Genomic DNA, 19,548 nt, shown 5'->3' on the forward strand with positions numbered 1-19,548 from the left:
CTCTTAACTGCTAGGCTGCCCCGCCCCAACTTGCCCTAACCCATCTGGACAAGAGGAATACCTATGTAAGAATGCTGTTAATTTGATTTGACAGTGTGGCTTGAGGGAGGTCAATTAACGTGCTCCAAATGGCACCATAGGCCAATAGGGTTCTGGTCAAAAGTAGTTCACTATGTATGGAATATGGTGCCAGGAACGGGACTTAGGCAACATGGAGCCAGTAATGGGATTCTCTACACAGTAGCATGTTTTAAATATCATTATGTTCGTAGTTAAGAAATTATATTTGCTACATATCATCTTTCTCTCTGAGACAATATTTATTCCTCCGCCCTCTAGGTTCCTCTTTTGTTTTATCTGTCATCATCTTCTCCTAAATCATAATTGTTCTCTTTATGCAGCCATTATGTTCTTTATCTATCCTCCTCTTGCTGCTCCGCCTCCTCCTCCCCTCATCGCTCTGCCTTTCACTAAGACGTTTGCTTGAGGGAAGCCTTTCACTAAGACGTTTGCCTCCCTCCATCCCTATAGGTACATCTAACAGTGTTATCCTACTCATGTCATCGGCGTGTAGATATTACTAGCCACCTAAGGGGACTGTATAGTGGCATGTTGCCTTGTGACTTAAACATAGCTTGACTATGTTTACACACTTACTTACAGAAATGTGATAACAGGAAAGTGACAACAGGAAAGGGAGCACCACTCAGAGAAGACGTCTGAAAGATGCTGACATCTCCCCTCTAATCTTCCACTTACATCCATTTAGTCAGACAAACTCGCAGTACACAATAGACAACACGGAATTCAGTGTTGTGCCCCCATCAGATGGGCCTCTTTAAAGTGGCGTATAATACATGATACTGACAGATATATCTACAGTTAGATATACAGTCACTCCATATGCATCAGGCTCATCCTACATACAGTGCCTTGCGAAAGTATTCGGCCCCCTTGAACTTTGCGACCTTTTGCCACATTTCAGGCTTCAAACATAAAGATATAAAACTGTATTTTTTTGTGAAGAATCAACAACAAGTGGGACACAATCATGAAGTGGAACGACATTTATTGGATATTTAAAACTTTTTTAACAAATCAAAAACTGAAAAATTGGGCGTGCAAAATTATTCAGCCCCCTTAAGTTCATAATTTGTAGCGCCACCTTTTTCTGCGATTACAGCTGTAAGTCGCTTGGGGTATGTCTCTATTAGTTTTGCACATCGAGAGACTGACATTTTTTCCCATTCCTCCTTGCAAAACAGCTCGAGCTCAGTGAGGTTGGATGGAGAGCATTTGTGAACAGCAGTTTTCAGTTCTTTCCACAGATTCTCGATTGGATTCAGGTCTGGACTTTGACTTGGCCATTCTAACACCTGGATATGTTTATTTTTATTGTTTATTTTTGAACCATTCCATTGTAGATTTTGCTTTATGTTTTGGATCATTGTCTTGTTGGAAGACAAATCTCTGTCCCAGTCTCAGGTCTTTTGCAGACTCCATCAGGTTTTCTTCCAGAATGGTCCTGTATTTGGCTCCATCCATCTTCCCATCAATTTTAACCATCTTCCCTGTCCCTGCTGAAGAAAAGCAGGCCCAAACCATGATGCTGCCACCACCATGTTTGACAGTGGGGATGGTGTGTTCAGCTGTGTTGCTTTTACGCCAAACATAACGTTTTGCATTGTTGCCAAAAAGTTCAATTTTGGTTTCATCTGACCAGAGCACCGTCTTTCACATGTTTGGTGTGTCTCCCAGGTGGCTTGTGGCAAACTTTAAACAACACTTTTTATGGATATCTTTAAGAAATGGCTTTCTTCTTGCCACTCTTCCATAAAGGCCAGATTTGTGCAATATACGACTGATTGTTGTCCTATGGACAGAGTCTCCCACCTCAGCTGTAGATCTCTGCAGTTCATCCAGAGCCTCTTGGCTGCATCTCTGATCAGTCTTCTCCTTGTATGAGCTGAAATTTTAGAGGGACGGCCAGGTCTTGGTAGATTTGCAGTGGTCTGATACTCCTTCCATTTCAATATTATCGCTTGCACAGTGCTCCTTGGGATGTTTAAAGCTTGGGAAATATTTTTGTATCCAAATCCGGCTTTAAACTTCTTCACAACAGTATCTCGGACCTGCCTGGTGTGTTCCTTGTTCTTCATGATGCTCTCTGCGCTTTTAACGGACCTCTGAGACTATCACAGTGCAGGTGCATTTATACGGAGACTTGATTACACACAGGTGGATTGTATTTATCATCATTAGTCATTTAGGTCAACATTGGATCATTCAGAGATCCTCACTGAACTTCTGGAGAGAGTTTGCTGCACTGAAAGTAAAGGGGCTGAATAATTTTGCACGCCCAATTTTTCAGTTTTTGATTTGTTAAAAAAGTTTGAAATATCCAATAAATGTCGTTCCACTTCATGATTGTGTCCCACTTGTTGTTGATTCTTCACAAAAAAATACAGTTTTATATCTTTATGTTTGAAGCCTGAAATGTGGCAAAAGGTCGCAAAGTTCAAGGGGGCCGAATACTTTCGCAAGGCACTGTAACTACTGCTGTACTCAGCTTTCCTCGTCATATACTGTCCATACTGTCTATACACCCCTAGACTTTTTTCCACGTGTTGTTGTGTTACAAGGTGGGATTAAATTGATTTAATTGTCATTTTTTTTTGTCAATGACCTACACAAAATACTCTATTGTCAAAGTGGAAGAAAAATCATAAAGTTTGTAAAAATAAAACACAAATATATCTTGATTCCATACTGTAAGTATTCAACCCCCTGAGTCAATGCATGTTAGAATATGTTTTGGCAGGGATTACAGTTGTGAGTCTTTCTGGGCAAATCTCTAAGAGCTTTGCACACCTGGATTGGACCAAATTTGCACATTATTCTTTAAAAAAATCTTACATCTTACTTATTTTCAGGTCTTGCCATAGATTTTCAAGCCAATTTAAGTTAAACCTGTAACTAGGCCACTGAGGAACCTTCAATGTCATCTTAGTAAGCAATTCCAGTGCATATTTGGCCTTGTGTTTTAGGTTATTGTCCTGCTGAAAGGTAAAATAATCTCCCAGTGTATGATGGAAAGCAGACTGAACCAGGTTTTCCTCTAGGATTTTGCTTGTGGCTCCAATCCAATTTCTTTTTTATCCTGAAAAACTCCTCAGTCCTTAACGATTACAAGCATACCCATAACATGATGCAGCCACCACTATGCTTGAAAATATGGAGAGTGATACTCAGTAATGTGCTGCATTGGATTTGCCTCAAGGTTATTGTCCAACTGAAAGGTGAACTTGTCTCCCAGTGTCTGCTGGAAAGCAAACTGAACCAGGTTTTCCTCTAGGATTTTACAATACTAAGCGGTGATGCTGCCAGTCAAGATGCTCTTAACGGTGCATCTGTAGAACATTTTGAGGATCTCAAGGCCCATGACAAATCTTTTCAGCCTCCTGAGGGGAAGAGGCATTGTCATGCCCTCTTCACGATGGTGTTGATGTGTGTGGACCATGCCAGTGATGTGGACAAGAAAAAGAAGAAATATAGAAATATTAGAACGAGCAATGTAAGATTTAATGTTTAAAGATGTAAATCGTTTTAAAGAGCATTTACAGTACAGAACAAAAATGGCTTTTTCTCGTCTCTCAAGTATTAGACTGTCAGCATCCATTTACGGACTCACTCTGCTTCCAAATCCCCTTCCTCTCTCCCTTCCTCCCTGAGGAGGAGGATGGAAGGAATGAGGTAACACTGTGTGTGTGTGTGTGTGTGTGTGTGTGTGTGTGTGTGTGTGTGTGTGTGTGTGTGTGTGTGTGTGTGTGTGTGTGTGTGCGTGTGCGTGTGCGTGTGCGTGTGTGTGTGTGTGTGTGTGCGTGTGTGTGTGCGCGTGTGTCCGTCTGTGTGCATGTGATCTGCGAGGAAGAGCATGGAAGGAATAAGGTTGCACTTTCCTTGAACTGTGTGTCATATAACAGTGTCTTAATGTTGTGATAAACATGACATAACAAAAATTATTTGTTACAGCTTAATGATGACTCACTCTCTCCTGGGAGTCTGTGTTTACTGGTGAATGTATTTACAGGTAGTATAATTTCAGATTATTTATTTATTTTTACTTTCATTTGTTATGGACCTGTCAGGACGCACCTTTCAAGAAAGTGTCCCCAAAAGAGAGGCTGCATTCCAAATGGACTTATGGGCCCTGGTTTAAAAGTAGTGCACTATATAGGGAATACAGTGGCCTTTTGGGACGCAGATGAAGTGATCCTGAGGCTTTCAGATGGATCTCTCATGGTGCATTTCCATACAGATTTACCCCAGTGTTCTACCCAAAGGCTCAGGCTTTTCTGTTTCCATACAGGATTTACCCCAGTGTTCTACCCAAAGGCTCAGACTTTTCTATTTCCATACAGGATTTACCCCAGTGTTATACCCAAAGGCTCAGGCTTTTCTGTTTCCATACAGGATTTACCCCAGTGTTCTACCCAAAGGCTCAGACTTTTCTATTTCCATACAGGATTTACTCCAGTGTTCTACCCAAAGGATCAGGCTTTTCTGTTTCCATACAGGATTTACCCCAGTGTTCTACCCAAAGGCTCAGACTTTTCTATTTCCATACAGGATTTACTCCAGTGTTCTACCCAAAGGCTCAGGCTTTTCTGTTTCCATACAGGATTTACCCCAGTGTTCTACCCAAAGGCTCAGGCTTTTCTTTTTCCATACAGGATTTACCCCAGTGTTCTACCCAAAGGCTCAGACTTTTCTGTTTCCATACAGGATTTATCCCAGTGTTCTACCCAAAGGCTCAGGCTTTTCTGTTTCCATACAGGATTTACCCCAGTGTTCTACCCAAAGGCTCAGGCTTTTCTGTTTCCATCTACACGGCCGGCACCAATCTCTCACTGGGCCATGGATCCAGTGGACCTGCTCCAACATACCACGGCTAAAGGCTGTATCCACGTTGTGCCGTGCCTAAGACCAGCTCTAAGTCGTGGTATATTGGCCATTTACCACACCCCTTTACAGTCGAAAAGCAGCAAAAGTGCAGTAATAACATCATCCATAATTCACCGTTGTCATCATCCCTCTATGGCTACTGAGTGAAGCATGCACTGGCAATGGATGATGGAGCTACAGCTTTTCTGCTACATCATAACAGCGTCATGATTGTCAGGATCAAAAGAAAGTCTGTGCAGTGAAGTCATCATTAATCCACCATTGTCACCATCTCTCTGTAACACAAAACTCTAACTGAAGTAGCACCATGGCGACTGATCAAGGCCTTTATGGGCTGGCTGGGATGCTTTTGTTGCACTGTTGTTGGTGAGAGACACGTTTCTGCGGTGTGTGAGTGTGTGCGTATTAATAAAACATGGGAACAGCCAGATGAAAATCCCAGCACGGTGCCACATGCAGCGTCGTGACTCACTCACTCCTGGGACCAACTGTGCTTTGTTGGCTGGTGCCCTGTGGATTCATTTATTATTCAATTCTTCAAACATTACTTTCATTTGATTAATTATTGAAAGGTAGGGTCATTGCCAAAGAAAGGGCTCTGGGGTTGGGGGCGGGAGGGGGACAACTCTGCACTTTGACAACAGACAGGGCTTGATAACTTGGCCCTAGATCTGTGTATGCCGTCTTGTGACAATGGCCATAGGTGATGGAAAGACCGGGGATAAAAGATCTGGGATCAGGCTTCGTGTTAAAAGAGTGTTCGGCATGTTTTTCTTATTTAACCAGGCAAGCCAGTTCAGAACAAATTCTAATTTACAATGATGACCTACACCGGCCAAACCTGGGCCAATTGTGCACCGCCCTATGGGACACCCAATCACTGCCAGATGTGATGCAGCCTGGATTTCGCCACTCAGGAGCCCACGTACCATTAAACTCTGCTCTAAGGACTGTACTGTGTCTGTCTGAGTGTGTCTGAAACCGGAAACCAGGTAGACTATAGGGATGCGTGACTAGCATAACAACAACATGAGACTGGCATCCAACTGTCCTTCTTGTATCCACTTGATCAAGTCGCCGTCACAAACAGGAATAGTGGGGATATGTCTCTTGATATGTTTTAACTCTGACGTTTTTGACTTCCTTCTCCAGCAGTGAAAAAAACATTTCCCAGTTTCTAGCCTCCAGGTTTCCTTGCTGTGTACAACAGATGATGGTAATCAACACTCCTGTGGTAACAAACTGTATACTATTTAGTTCCAGACTGAAAAAAATATATCTATATTTTTTTTAGGCAAGAGTGCATATGAGGCCTAATCTTCAAAGGTTTGGTTTAGGATTAACAAAGCCTGACTTACTCTAATTACAAATACAGTATTACGTATTGCCCTAGCGACAGTGCCTGACTTAATATACACTATAAAAAAACAATTAAGTATGTGCGGTCCGCTTCAAATGACTGGATTTGGCTATTTCAGCCACACAAGTTTGCTGACAGGTGTATAACAACGAGCACACAGCCATGAAATCTCCATAGACAAACATTGGCAGTAGAATGGTCTTACTGAAGAGCTCAGTGCCTTTCAACGTGACACCGTCATAGGATGCCACCTTTCCGACAAGTCAGCTCGTCAAAAGTCTGGCCTACTAGAGCTGTCCCGGTCAACTGTAATGCTGTTATTGTGAAGTGGAAACGTCTAGGAGCAACAACGCCTCAGCCAAGAAGTGGTGGGCCACACAAGCTCACAGAAATGGACCTCTGAGTGCTAAAGCACGTAGCACGTAAAAACCGTCTGTCCTTGGTTGCAACACTCACTACCGAGTTCCAAACTGCCTCTGGAAGCAATGTTAGCACAATAACTGTTCGTCAGGGGCTTCATGAAATTATTTTCCATGGCCGAGCAGCAGCACACAAGGCTAAGATCACCATGCATAATGCCACTCCACGTCGGGTGGAGTGGTGTAAAGCTTGCCGCCATTGGACTCTGGAGCAGTGGAAACGCATTCTCTGGAGTGACGAATCATGCTTCACCATCTACCAGGAGAACACTACCTGCCCGAATGCATAATGGTAACTGTAAAGTTGGGTAAAGAAGGAATACTGGTCTGGGTCTGTTTTTCATGGTTTGGGCTGGGCCCCTTAGTTCCAGTGAAGGGGAATCTTAATGCTACAGCATACAATGACATTATATATTATTCTGTCCTTCCAACTTTGTGGTAACAGTTTGGGGAAGGCCCTTTCCTGTTTCAGCATGGCAATGCCCCTGTGCACAAAGGTCCATACACACATGTCCAAACACACATGGTTTGTCGAGATTGGTGTGGAAGAACTTGACCTCAACCCCATTGAACACCTTTGGGATGAATTGGAATGCCGACTTCGAGCCAGGTATAATCACTCAACATCAATGCCCCACCTCACTAATGCTGTTGTGGCTGAATGGAAGCAAGTCCCCGCAGAAATGTTTTAATATCTTGTGGAAAGCCTTCCCAGAGGAACAGACGCTGTTATAGCAGCAAACGGGATACCAAGTCCATATTAATTCCCATGACTTTGGAATGAGATGTTCGACGAGCTGGTGTCCACATACTTTTGGTCATGTAGTGTACGCCCTCCCACATGAGAAATACTACGTAATATTATGGTATAAATTCTAAAGTATTCACTGTAGTGTTTTTTCAGACTTTACTGTAGTATTCACTGTAGTGTTTTTTCAGACTTTACTGTAGTATTCACTGTAGTGTTTTTTCAGACTTTACTGTAGTATTCACTGTAGTATTTTTATGGACTAAAGTCGTAGACTAAAAACTACAGACTAAAGTATGCAAAAGCAATACTGTAGTATATACTGTAGTATAGTTTAAATAGAAAACTATACTATTCTGTAGAGAGGCTACATTCAAAATGGCCTTGTGGGCCCTGGTTTAAAAGTATGTATATATTTAGGGAATACAGTACCATTTGCTATTGCAGACTATACTATACTGTAGTATTTACTGTAGTGTTTTTGCTGACATTACTGTAGGATTTACTATAAAGTTGTATTATCTTTGTCATAGAAGTGTAGGCTTTATCCCTGAGATAACCTACTTGAGAAACACTAAAATAGCAACTTCTCCATAACCTGTATGTAGGTATGTAGGACTGGGGTCTGAACAGATAGTTCAGCACTTCTGCTTTGTTCTATAACCTGTAGGTATGTAGGTCTGGGGTCTGAATAGATAGTTCAGCACTTCTGCTCTGTTCTATAACCTGTAGGTATGTAGGTCTGGGGTCTGAACAGATAGTTCAGCACTTCTGCTCTGTTCTATAACCTGTAGGTATGTAGGTCTGGGGTCTGAACAGATAGTTCAGCACTTCTGCTCTGTTCTATAACCTGTAGGTATGTAGGTCTGGGGTCTGAATAGATAGTTCAGCGCTTCTGCTCTGTTCTATAACCTGTAGGTATGTATGTCTTGGGTCTGAACAGATAGTTCAGCACTTCTGCTCTGTTCTATAACCTGTAGGTATGTAGGTCTGGGGTCTGAACATATAGTTCAGCGCTTCTGCTCTGTTCTATAACCTGTAGGTATGTAGGTCTGGGGTCTGAACAGATAGTTCAGCACTTCTGCTCTGTTCTATAACCTGTAGGTATGTATGTCTTGGGTCTGAACAGATAGTTCAGCACTTCTGCTCTGTTCTATAACCTGTAGGTATGTAGGTCTGGGGTCTGAACATATAGTTCAGCGCTTCTGCTCTGTTCTATAACCTGTAGGTATGTAGGTCTGGGGTCTGAACAGATAGTTCAGCACTTCTGCTCTGTTCTATAACCTGTAGGTATGTAGGTCTGGGGTCTGAATAGATAGTTCAGCGCTTCTGCTCTGTTCTATAACCTGAAGGTATGTAGGTCTGGGGTCTGAACATATAGTTCAGCACTTCTGCTCTGTTCTATAACCTGTAGGTATGTAGGTCTGGGGTCTGAACATATAGTTCAGCACTTCTGCTCTGTTCTATAACCTGTAGGTATGTAGGTCTGGGGTCTGAACATATAGTTCAGCACTTCTGCTCTGTTCTATAACCTGAAGGTATGTAGGTCTGGGGTCTGAACATATAGTTCAGCACTTCTGCTCTGTTCTATAACCTGTAGGTATGTAGGTCTGGGGTCTGAACATATAGTTCAGCACTTCTGCTCTGTTCTATAACCTGTAGGTATGTAGGTCTGGGGTCTGAACATATAGTTCAGCACTTCTGCTCTGTTCTATAACCTGTAGGTATGTAGGTCTGGGGTCTGAACATATAGTTCAGCACTTCTGCTCTGTTCTATAACCTGAAGGTATGTAGGTCTGGGGTCTGAACATATAGTTCAGCACTTCTGCTCTGTTCTATAACCTGTAGGTATGTAGGTCTGGGGTCTGAATAGATAGTTCAGCACTTCTGCTCTGTTCTATAACCTGTAGGTATGTAGGTCTGGGGTCTGAACATATAGTTCAGCACTTCTGCTCTGTTCTATAACCTGTAGGTATGTAGGTCTGGGGTCTGAACATATAGTTCAGCACTTCTGCTCTGTTCTATAACCTGAAGGTATGTAGGTCTGGGGTCTGAATAGATAGTTCAGCACTTCTGCTCTGTTCTATAACCTGTAGGTATGTAGGTCTGGGGTCTGAACAGAGAGTTCAGCACTTCTGCTCTGTTCTATAACCTGTAGGTATGTAGGTCTGGGGTCTGAACAGAGAGTTCAGCACTTCTGCTCTGTTCTATAACCTGTAGGTATGTAGGACTGGGGTCTGAACATATAGTTCAGCACTTCTGCTCTGTTCTATAACCTGTAGGTATGTAGGTCTGGGGTCTGAACAGAGAGTTCAGCACTTCTGCTCTGTTCTATAACCTGTAGGTATGTAGGACTGGGGTCTGAACATATAGTTCAGCACTTCTGCTCTGTTTTATAACCTGTAGGTATGTAGGTCTGGGGTCTGAACATATAGTTCAGCACTTCTGCTCTGTTCTATAACCTGTAGGTATGTAGGTCTGGGGTCTGAACATATAGTTCAGCACTTCTGCTCTGTTCTATAACCTGTAGGTATGTAGGTCTGGGGTCTGAACAGATAGTTCAGCACTTCTGCTCTGTTCTATAACCTGTAGGTATGTAGGTCTGGGGTCTGAACATATAGTTCAGCACTTCTGCTCTGTTCTATAACCTGTAGGTATGTAGGTCTGGGGTCTGAACAGAGAGTTCAGCACTTCTGCTCTGTTCTATAACCTGTAGGTATGTAGGTCTGGGGTCTGAACAGATAGTTCAGCACTTCTGCTCTGTTCTATAACCTGTAGGTATGTAGGTCTGGGGTCTGAACAGAGAGTTCAGCACTTCTGCTCTGTTCTATAACCTGTAGGTATGTAGGTCTGGGGTCTGAACAGATAGTTCAGCACTTCTGCTCTGTTCTATAACCTGTAGGTATGTAGGTCTGGGGTCTGAACAGATAGTTCAGCACTTCTGCTCTGTTCTATAACCTGTAGGTATGTAGGTCTGGGGTCTGAACAGATAGTTCAGCACTTCTGCTCTGTTCTATAACCTGTAGGTATGTAGGTCTGGGGTCTGAACATATAGTTCAGCACTTCTGCTCTGTTCTATAACCTGAAGGTATGTAGGTCTGGGGTCTGAACATATAGTTCAGCACTTCTGCTCTGTTCTATAACCTGTAGGTATGTAGGTCTGGGGTCTGAACAGATAGTTCAGCACTTCTGCTCTGTTCTATAACCTGTAGGTATGTAGGTCTGGGGTCTGAACATATAGTTCAGCACTTCTGCTCTGTTCTATAACCTGTAGGTATGTAGGTCTGGGGTCTGAACATATAGTTCAGCACTTCTGCTCTGTTCTATAACCTGAAGGTATGTAGGTCTGGGGTCTGAATAGATAGTTCAGCACTTCTGCTCTGTTCTATAACCTGTAGGTATGTAGGTCTGGGGTCTGAACATATAGTTCAGCACTTCTGCTCTGTTCTATAACCTGTAGGTATGTAGGTCTGGGGTCTGAACATATAGTTCAGCACTTCTGCTCTGTTCTATAACCTGTAGGTATGTAGGTCTGGGGTCTGAACATATAGTTCAGCACTTCTGCTCTGTTCTATAACCTGTAGGTATGTAGGACTGGGGTCTGAATAGATAGTTCAGCACTTCTGCTCTGTTCTATAACCTGTAGGTATGTAGGTCTGGGGTCTGAACATATAGTTCAGCACTTCTGCTCTGTTCTATAACCTGTAGGTATGTAGGTCTGGGGTCTGAACAGATAGTTCAGCACTTCTGCTCTGTTCTATAACCTGTAGGTATGTAGGTCTGGGGTCTGAACAGATAGTTCAGCACTTCTGCTCTGTTCTATAACCTGTAGGTATGTAGGTCTGGGGTCTGAACATATAGTTCAGCACTTCTGCTCTGTTCTATAACCTGTAGGTATGTAGGACTGGGGTCTGAACATATAGTTCAGCACTTCTGCTCTGTTTTATAACCTGTAGGTATGTAGGTCTGGGGTCTGAACATATAGTTCAGCACTTCTGCTCTGTTCTATAACCTGTAGGTATGTAGGTCTGGGGTCTGAACATATAGTTCAGCACTTCTGCTCTGTTCTATAACCTGTAGGTATGTAGGTCTGGGGTCTGAACAGATAGTTCAGCACTTCTGCTCTGTTCTATAACCTGTAGGTATGTAGGTCTGGGGTCTGAACATATAGTTCAGCACTTCTGCTCTGTTCTATAACCTGTAGGTATGTAGGTCTGGGGTCTGAACAGAGAGTTCAGCACTTCTGCTCTGTTCTATAACCTGTAGGTATGTAGGTCTGGGGTCTGAACAGATAGTTCAGCACTTCTGCTCTGTTCTATAACCTGTAGGTATGTAGGTCTGGGGTCTGAACAGAGAGTTCAGCACTTCTGCTCTGTTCTATAACCTGTAGGTATGTAGGTCTGGGGTCTGAACAGATAGTTCAGCACTTCTGCTCTGTTCTATAACCTGTAGGTATGTAGGTCTGGGGTCTGAACAGATAGTTCAGCACTTCTGCTCTGTTCTATAACCTGTAGGTATGTAGGTCTGGGGTCTGAACAGATAGTTCAGCACTTCTGCTCTGTTCTATAACCTGTAGGTATGTAGGTCTGGGGTCTGAACATATAGTTCAGCACTTCTGCTCTGTTCTATAACCTGAAGGTATGTAGGTCTGGGGTCTGAACATATAGTTCAGCACTTCTGCTCTGTTCTATAACCTGTAGGTATGTAGGTCTGGGGTCTGAACAGATAGTTCAGCACTTCTGCTCTGTTCTATAACCTGTAGGTATGTAGGTCTGGGGTCTGAACATATAGTTCAGCACTTCTGCTCTGTTCTATAACCTGTAGGTATGTAGGTCTGGGGTCTGAACATATAGTTCAGCACTTCTGCTCTGTTCTATAACCTGAAGGTATGTAGGTCTGGGGTCTGAATAGATAGTTCAGCACTTCTGCTCTGTTCTATAACCTGTAGGTATGTAGGTCTGGGGTCTGAACATATAGTTCAGCACTTCTGCTCTGTTCTATAACCTGTAGGTATGTAGATCTGGGGTCTGAACATATAGTTCAGCACTTCTGCTCTGTTCTATAACCTGTAGGTATGTAGGTCTGGGGTCTGAACATATAGTTCAGCACTTCTGCTCTGTTCTATAACCTGTAGGTATGTAGGACTGGGGTCTGAATAGATAGTTCAGCACTTCTGCTCTGTTCTATAACCTGTAGGTATGTAGGTCTGGGGTCTGAACATATAGTTCAGCACTTCTGCTCTGTTCTATAACCTGTAGGTATGTAGGTCTGGGGTCTGAACAGATAGTTCAGCACTTCTGCTCTGTTCTATAACCTGTAGGTATGTAGGTCTGGGGTCTGAACAGATAGTTCAGCACTTCTGCTCTGTTCTATAACCTGTAGGTATGTAGGTCTGGGGTCTGAACATATAGTTCAGCACTTCTGCTCTGTTCTATAACCTGTAGGTATGTAGGTCTGGGGTCTACATACAATACAATAAAATATGCATTAGGTACATGCATGCGTGAAGACTGTGCACCGTGTGCAACTACATGTAAATACATTAAAGTAGTTAATGTATGTGTTGTACACTTCACAAGGCCCACATCCTGCACACAACTCAGCATGGCAACACATTTAAAAACATATATTTTTAGATACCATGTAGCGTTTGAGGGAATACATTTAGTTGCAAAATGCCTTTTCTCTTTTTACTTTCACATTATCTATGAAATGGCAGGAAGTTTAAGGAGGTTTACATTTAGAAAAAAACATCACTTTTCCATGTATGCTTATTCTGTATGTGAAAGCTGCAAATCAGTATCTACATGGCAAACACATTCTCTAGCCACAGCTATTTTGAGAGTAGACTTCCACACCATAAGAATAGCCCTAGTAAGGGCTACTCCACTATCTCCTCTCCTCTCTCCTCTCTTCTCTCCTCTCTCCTCTCCTCTCTCCTCTCCAATCTCCTCCTGAGTTTCCCAGCTAACACTGTCCAGACTTCAGATTTGAGGAGGGAGTGTAGAAAAAACGTGATTTTGAAATTAGTGCTGATCTCAGTGTACCACTGTGCAGTAACTGTCTCAGTCCAGAGAGAGAGAAAGAGAAAGAGACATAGACAAAGAGAGAGAGACATAGAAAGTGAGACAGAGAGAGAGAGACAGAGAGAGAGACAAAGAGAAAGGGAGAAAGATAAAGAAAGAGACAGAGAGAGAGAGCAAGAGACAGAGAGAGAGGGAGAGAGAAACAGAAAGAGAAACAGAGGAGAGACAGAGAGAGATAGAAAGAGAGAGGGAGAGAGAGAGAAAGTGAGAGAGATGGAGAGAGAGAAATTAAGTAAGGAAGGAAAAATAAATGGACAGAGAGTTTGCGAGAGAGAGAGAGACAGGGAGGGGAGAAGAGAGAGACAGAGAGAGACCTGTTCTCTCCCGTTTCCATGGAAACTCGGGCAGAGCGGAGAAGAAGGAAAAAGGAGGAAAAAAGAGAGAAGTGAGGCTTTGGAGAGTCACTGACAACAAGGAAAATACAGGGAGGGAGGGAGGGAGGGAGGGAGGGAGGGAGGGAGGGAGGGAGGGAGGGAGGGAGGGATGAAAGATACAGCTAAATAGAGGGATAATAGGGCAGCACATCTAATTGTGATAACATGATACATCCAGTGGGTTTGGTCGCCTGTCTCGACACAGTGCAACACTGTTGGTCTACCATGTCACAGGAGGAGTCAAATGATTGCTGTTGCTTTTGGTTCACACAACATAGTTATTATGTGCCTGAAATGTTTGACAAAAAATGTTCTGCTAAAAGGTTTCTAAATTTCTCCTCCTCTCTCCTCCTCAGCTCTACCCCCCCCCACACACATTTCTATCCTCCTCTCTCCTCCGCAGCTCTACCCACCACACACATTTCTATCCTCCTCTCTCCTCCTCAGCTCTACCCACCACACACATTTCTATCTTCCTCTCTCCTCCGCAGCTCTACCCACCACACACATTTCTATCCTCCTCTCTCCTCCGCAGCTCTACCCACCACACACATTTCTATCCTCCTCTCTCCTCCTCAGCTCTACCCCCCCCACACACATTTATATCCTCCTCTCTCCTCCTCAGCTCTACCCCCCCCCCACACATTTCTATCCTCCTCTCTCCTCCTCAGCTCTACCCCCCACACACATTTATATCCTCCTCTCTCCTCCTCAGCTCTACCCCCCCACACACATTTCTATCCTCCTCTCTCCTCCTCACTTCTACCCCCCCACACACATTTCTATCCTCCTCTCTCCTCCTCACCTCCACCCCCCCACACAGATTTCTATCCTCCTCTCTCCTCCTCACCTGCACCCCCCCCACCCCCCCACACTTCTACCGTACTCTTTTCCTCTCCTCTCTGTGCTAGACTAGTCAGTAACATGAACAAGGCCACAGCTGTGATGGTTCTGTAGTGTACCCTGACCCCCTACTCAATAGAGCATGCGTGCGACTGGATATGTGTGTGTGTGTGTAGCTGTATGGCTCTGCTCTGTGTGGCTTCATGGAGTATTGAAACTGTTAATGTAATTCCCACTAGTGGAGAAGGAGCAGTAAACATGGTTGGGGGGCGTATGTAATTTGCACCGTGACATTGCCAGGGCCTTGGCAGTGAACACACGCTAACAAATTGCTGCTTAGATAAGCAAATCAACAGGGATCAGAAAATGGTTTCACTGGGGGCTCGGAGGGGCTGTGTGGGTGTGTGTGTATGTGTGTGTGTGTGTGTAACACTGGATGCTCGGAGAGGCACTGAGGACACAGTGGGAGAGAAGACAGGGAGAGGGATTGCCTTACTGGCATGATAATATGGTGACTGTTTGAGGTAATGTAGCTTCATTTGTTCATCACTATTACAATGTCATCCATATTTGGAAGTCCCTCAATTGTCAGACGAAACTCGCTCAGCAGTCAGACTAAATGCTTTCAGTTATCAGACAGAATTCCTACTATGTCTACACACAGTGGAAGAGAGGGCAGGAAACCCTTAGGAGGATTAAAGACTCAAATCACGGCACCATGGCCTCCTCCAAAATCCGTCACACCAATAACAGCAAAATAAAATGCTATTACCTGATCGGCCGTCCCGTTGGAAGTCTACGTGGTACCACTCCCCATCGTTGACCTTCTTGTTGATGGCTCTGGTCTTGGTGGTCCCTGACCCCATGTCCAGCAATAGATACAAGTGGCCATCCAGCATCTCGATGGCAAAGAAGTCCACCTTCAGTGTCAGGGGGCTCTTGGAATCCTTGAATTAAATCCCATCATTCTTTATTTAAAGTGCATTTAAAATCACAACACACTTTACAGTCAAACATTTTCAAAAACAATCAGGAGGCAATAAAATAGATACAATAACATAATAGGGAAGTCACCTTGGGAGCCTGTTTGGGCTTTCCGTGGCTAAAGAGGAGAAGCCCGTTAGGCTCTGTGGTACGGAAGTCGAAGGAGATGGAGCCCGTCTTCTTGGCGTTCCACTTGTTGAGCGTGATGAAGGACCCAGGGGTCTCGAAGGTGATGGGGTCAAGGGTCGCCACGTTCTCGCATTTAAAAGCCACAATGCCGTGAACCTTCATTTTGGCATCACCTTGTTTGGCCATCCTGGAGAGCTCGAGTCGCACGTCGTTGTTTTTATACACAACCTAGGTTGATGCAGGGAGGAAAGGGGAGGGTAAGGGAGAAAAAGTTCAATCCATACGGCCAAAAGTAGTGCACTATACAGTACAGGAAAGAGGGTGCCATTTCGGACACAAGCAATGTTTGGAAGTGTATGACCAGGAATTGACACGTTTCTGTGAATAATGCACTACTGGCCAAAGGTAATGCACTTTAAAGTGTACCATTTTGTATGCATCCCCTGTTTGGGAGTATGTACCCCCTGTTTGGGAGTATGTACCCCCTGTTTGGGAGTATGTACCCCCTGTTTGGGAGTATGTGTGTTTGTCAGAATTCTGTTTGCAGAACTCAAACCACCCCCCTCGCCAAGACATCACCTCAATCCATCTACAAACACATAGCCTATTACTGTAGCTATACTATTAGCCGCTACACATTAATTCACATTATCTCATCACTGGGATAGAAAAATACAATTTAATACTCACAGAGGGAGACATTTTTGCAGTTTAAAGCAAATTCCTGCTATTCTACACATTTTGCCATGACTTATGCCATGATAATATGATATCTGAGTGAAAGTGATTATCAAAATCATTGGGGGCCCCCTGGAGGTCAGGGCCCCTGTGGAAAAAATGACAGAGGTTAGGACCTCTGTGTCCTCATATGTAGTTACGGCCCTGGTAGGTAGGTAGGTAGGAAGGTGTGTGGCGGTAGGTAGGTAGATAGGGAGGTGTGTGGAGGTAGGGAGGTAGGGAGGTGGGAGGGAGGTTTGTTGGGTGGGTTGGTGGATATGATGTGTGGAGGGAGGGAGGGAGGTGACTAAGTGTGTGTGAAGTGAGAGATGAGAGTAATGAGAGCTAACAGCTGTACACGGTGCAGGTGTTGCAGTAAAAACGCTGATTAAGGCCTCAGCAGGAAACCTGATTAAAATATACCCTGCTGATGATGGATGTGCCTCTCACTACCAATCCACAAACATCTAAATTCATCAGGCTCCCACACACACACACACACACACACACACACACACACACATGCTATGCAATGTATTATCAGAATACACACTGACCTCAGAGACACAATGCACTCCACAGGAGCTGACAGCAGAACTACAGAGTCTATGTCCCAAAATGCCAGCTATTTCCTATGTAGTGCACTAATTTTAACAAGGGCCCATAGAGCTCTGGTCAAAAGTAATGCACTACATAGGGAATAGGGTACGATTTGGGACGCAAACAAGGACAATAGAGAGACAGCAGCTAGCCTAAAGCTGAATCAGCACTACTTTATTAAATACCAGGCTATAATGCCATTAAGAAGGAAAAATCCACTAAACACTGATGACAAGCATCATCGTACAGTACCGTACTGTCCTGAATAAAATGTACCAATTGAACAATTGTCCCTACCTGATAAGTTGTATGACGCTGTGTGTAGGTATCTGAAAATATTTGTTTTGTGGATTGTGACAGACAGTAAGAAAGTTAGGCATGTTTTATATGGGCACTGGTCAAAAGTAGTGCACTTTGTAGGAAACAGTGTGCCATTTGGGACACATAGGAGTGTAGATGGCTCTCCTGATTGCACAGACTGCATTATCCACACATTATCTTTAAGCACCTCAGAGTCGATTAGCTTTTAGTGAGTATACACCGTTAGAAACGGGGAGAGCTGCCAAGACATGTTAGGAGAGGTGGTCATTATAACGGTGTTAATGACTTAATCTATAAGGGTTTCTGTGAATATACAGTACCAGTCAAAAGTTTGGACACACCTACTCATTCCAGGGTTTTTCTTCATTTTTACTATTTTCTACAAAAAAGACATCAACACTATGAAATAACACATATGGAATCATGTAGTAACCAAAAAAGTGTTAAACAAATCAAAATGTATTTAATATTTGAGATTCTTCAAAGTAGCCACCCTTTGCATTGATGACAGCTTTGCACACACTTGGCATTCTCTCAACCAGCTTCATGAGGTAGTCACCTGGAATGCTTTACTATTAACAGGTGTGCCTTGTTAAAAGCTAATGTGTGTCATTTCTTTCATCTTACTGTAATATGTTTGATCCAAACAGTTGTGTTGTGACAAGGTAGGGGTGGTATACAGAAGATAGACCTACTTGGTAAAATACCAAAACCAAATGATGTCTCGAACAGCTCCAAAAAAGCAAAAAAGAAACACTATAATAGATTACACTACACTAAACTTAAACAAAGGGGCACAGTACACATCTATCTGAATTGTCTGGATAGTTTTTATATTTCTCACCTTCATGTCATCTTAAATCATTTTATCTCTTTCAAGAATCAGAAACAGTTTGAAGAGTGGGGCACTGACATGAGGCAATATACACAGAACTGGATACACTTCATCTTATCTCTTCTAAGAAACGGTATCAATAACAGCTTGATAAAAGGGCATTGAAAAATCTGTAACAGAGCCAGGTGCAATTTTCAAGCTGTGTTTAAAAATATGCCATGAAAATACACTCTCAGAAGAAAAGGTGCTAAGTAGAACAATTATAGATGTTATGTCGTTGTCGGAATGAGACCAAAGCGCAGCGTGGAAAGTGTACATCTTCTTTATATAAAATTAACACCAAAAAACAACAAAAGATATACGAACGTAACGTTCTGCAGGGCTATACAGCTACTGTGCAAAAACAGGCTGCCTAAGTATGATTCCCAATCAGAGACAACGATAGACAGCTGTCTCAGATTGGGAATCAAACGCGGTCAACAAAGAAATAGAAAACTAGAATGCCCACCCAAATCACACCCTGACCTAACCAAATAGAGAAATTAACAGTCTCTCTAAGGTCAGGGCGTGACAATAGGGTACTTCGGTTTGTCCCTATAGGGGAATCCTTTTTACCTAGAACCCTCTATGACAGGTTCTACCAATAACCATTTTATAATCTAAAGGTTCTTCCTAGAACCCCTCTATGTAGGGTTCGTCATAGAACCCCCTGTATATGGTTTGACCTAGAACCCTCTATTAAGGGATCTACCTATAATCATTGTATCATCTAAACATTCTTCCTAGAACACACTATGAACGGTTCCACAAGTCTTACTAACCTTTAAAAATGTAATTATTTCTGACTATACACCCCGTCAAATTAAGTATTTGGCTATTTCAGCCATGCAATCTCCATAGACAAACATTTGCAGTAGAATGGCCTTATTGAAGAGTTCAGTGACTTTCAACGTGGCACCGTCATAGGATTCCATTTTTACAAGTGGATGTTGGTCAAATTTCTTCCCTGCTAGAGCTGTCCCTTTGTGTAGCATTAAATGTACTTTTTTTATTTATTTCACCTTTATTTAACCAGGTAGGCTAGTTGAGAACAAGTTCTCATTTACAACTGCGACCTGGCCAAGATAAAGCATAGCAGTGTTACACATGGAGTAAACAATGAACAAG

At 43.2% G+C, this 19,548-nt stretch overlaps 1 protein-coding gene across 32 annotated transcripts in view; it reads right to left on the minus strand.

Annotated features, from left to right (window-relative positions):
* Positions 1 to 19,548, minus strand: part of LOC110498787 (neurexin-1a) — a 560,879-nt gene that overhangs the window by 339,115 nt on the left and 202,216 nt on the right. For all 32 annotated transcript variants that reach the window (XM_036956170.2, XM_090212981.1, XM_090212979.1 and 29 more), the window contains 2 exons: positions 15,870 to 16,136; positions 15,568 to 15,742 (listed from right to left, as the gene is read on the minus strand). In XM_036956170.2, the coding sequence (XP_036812065.1) occupies positions 15,568 to 15,742; positions 15,870 to 16,136 (442 nt within the window). The remainder of the gene's footprint in view (positions 1 to 15,567; positions 15,743 to 15,869; positions 16,137 to 19,548) is intronic.

Source organism: Oncorhynchus mykiss, chromosome 20 (assembly GCF_057628025.1).
Source record: "Oncorhynchus mykiss isolate SJ-2025 chromosome 20, ASM5762802v1, whole genome shotgun sequence".
In the NCBI taxonomy this organism is placed as follows: domain Eukaryota; kingdom Metazoa; phylum Chordata; class Actinopteri; order Salmoniformes; family Salmonidae; genus Oncorhynchus; species Oncorhynchus mykiss.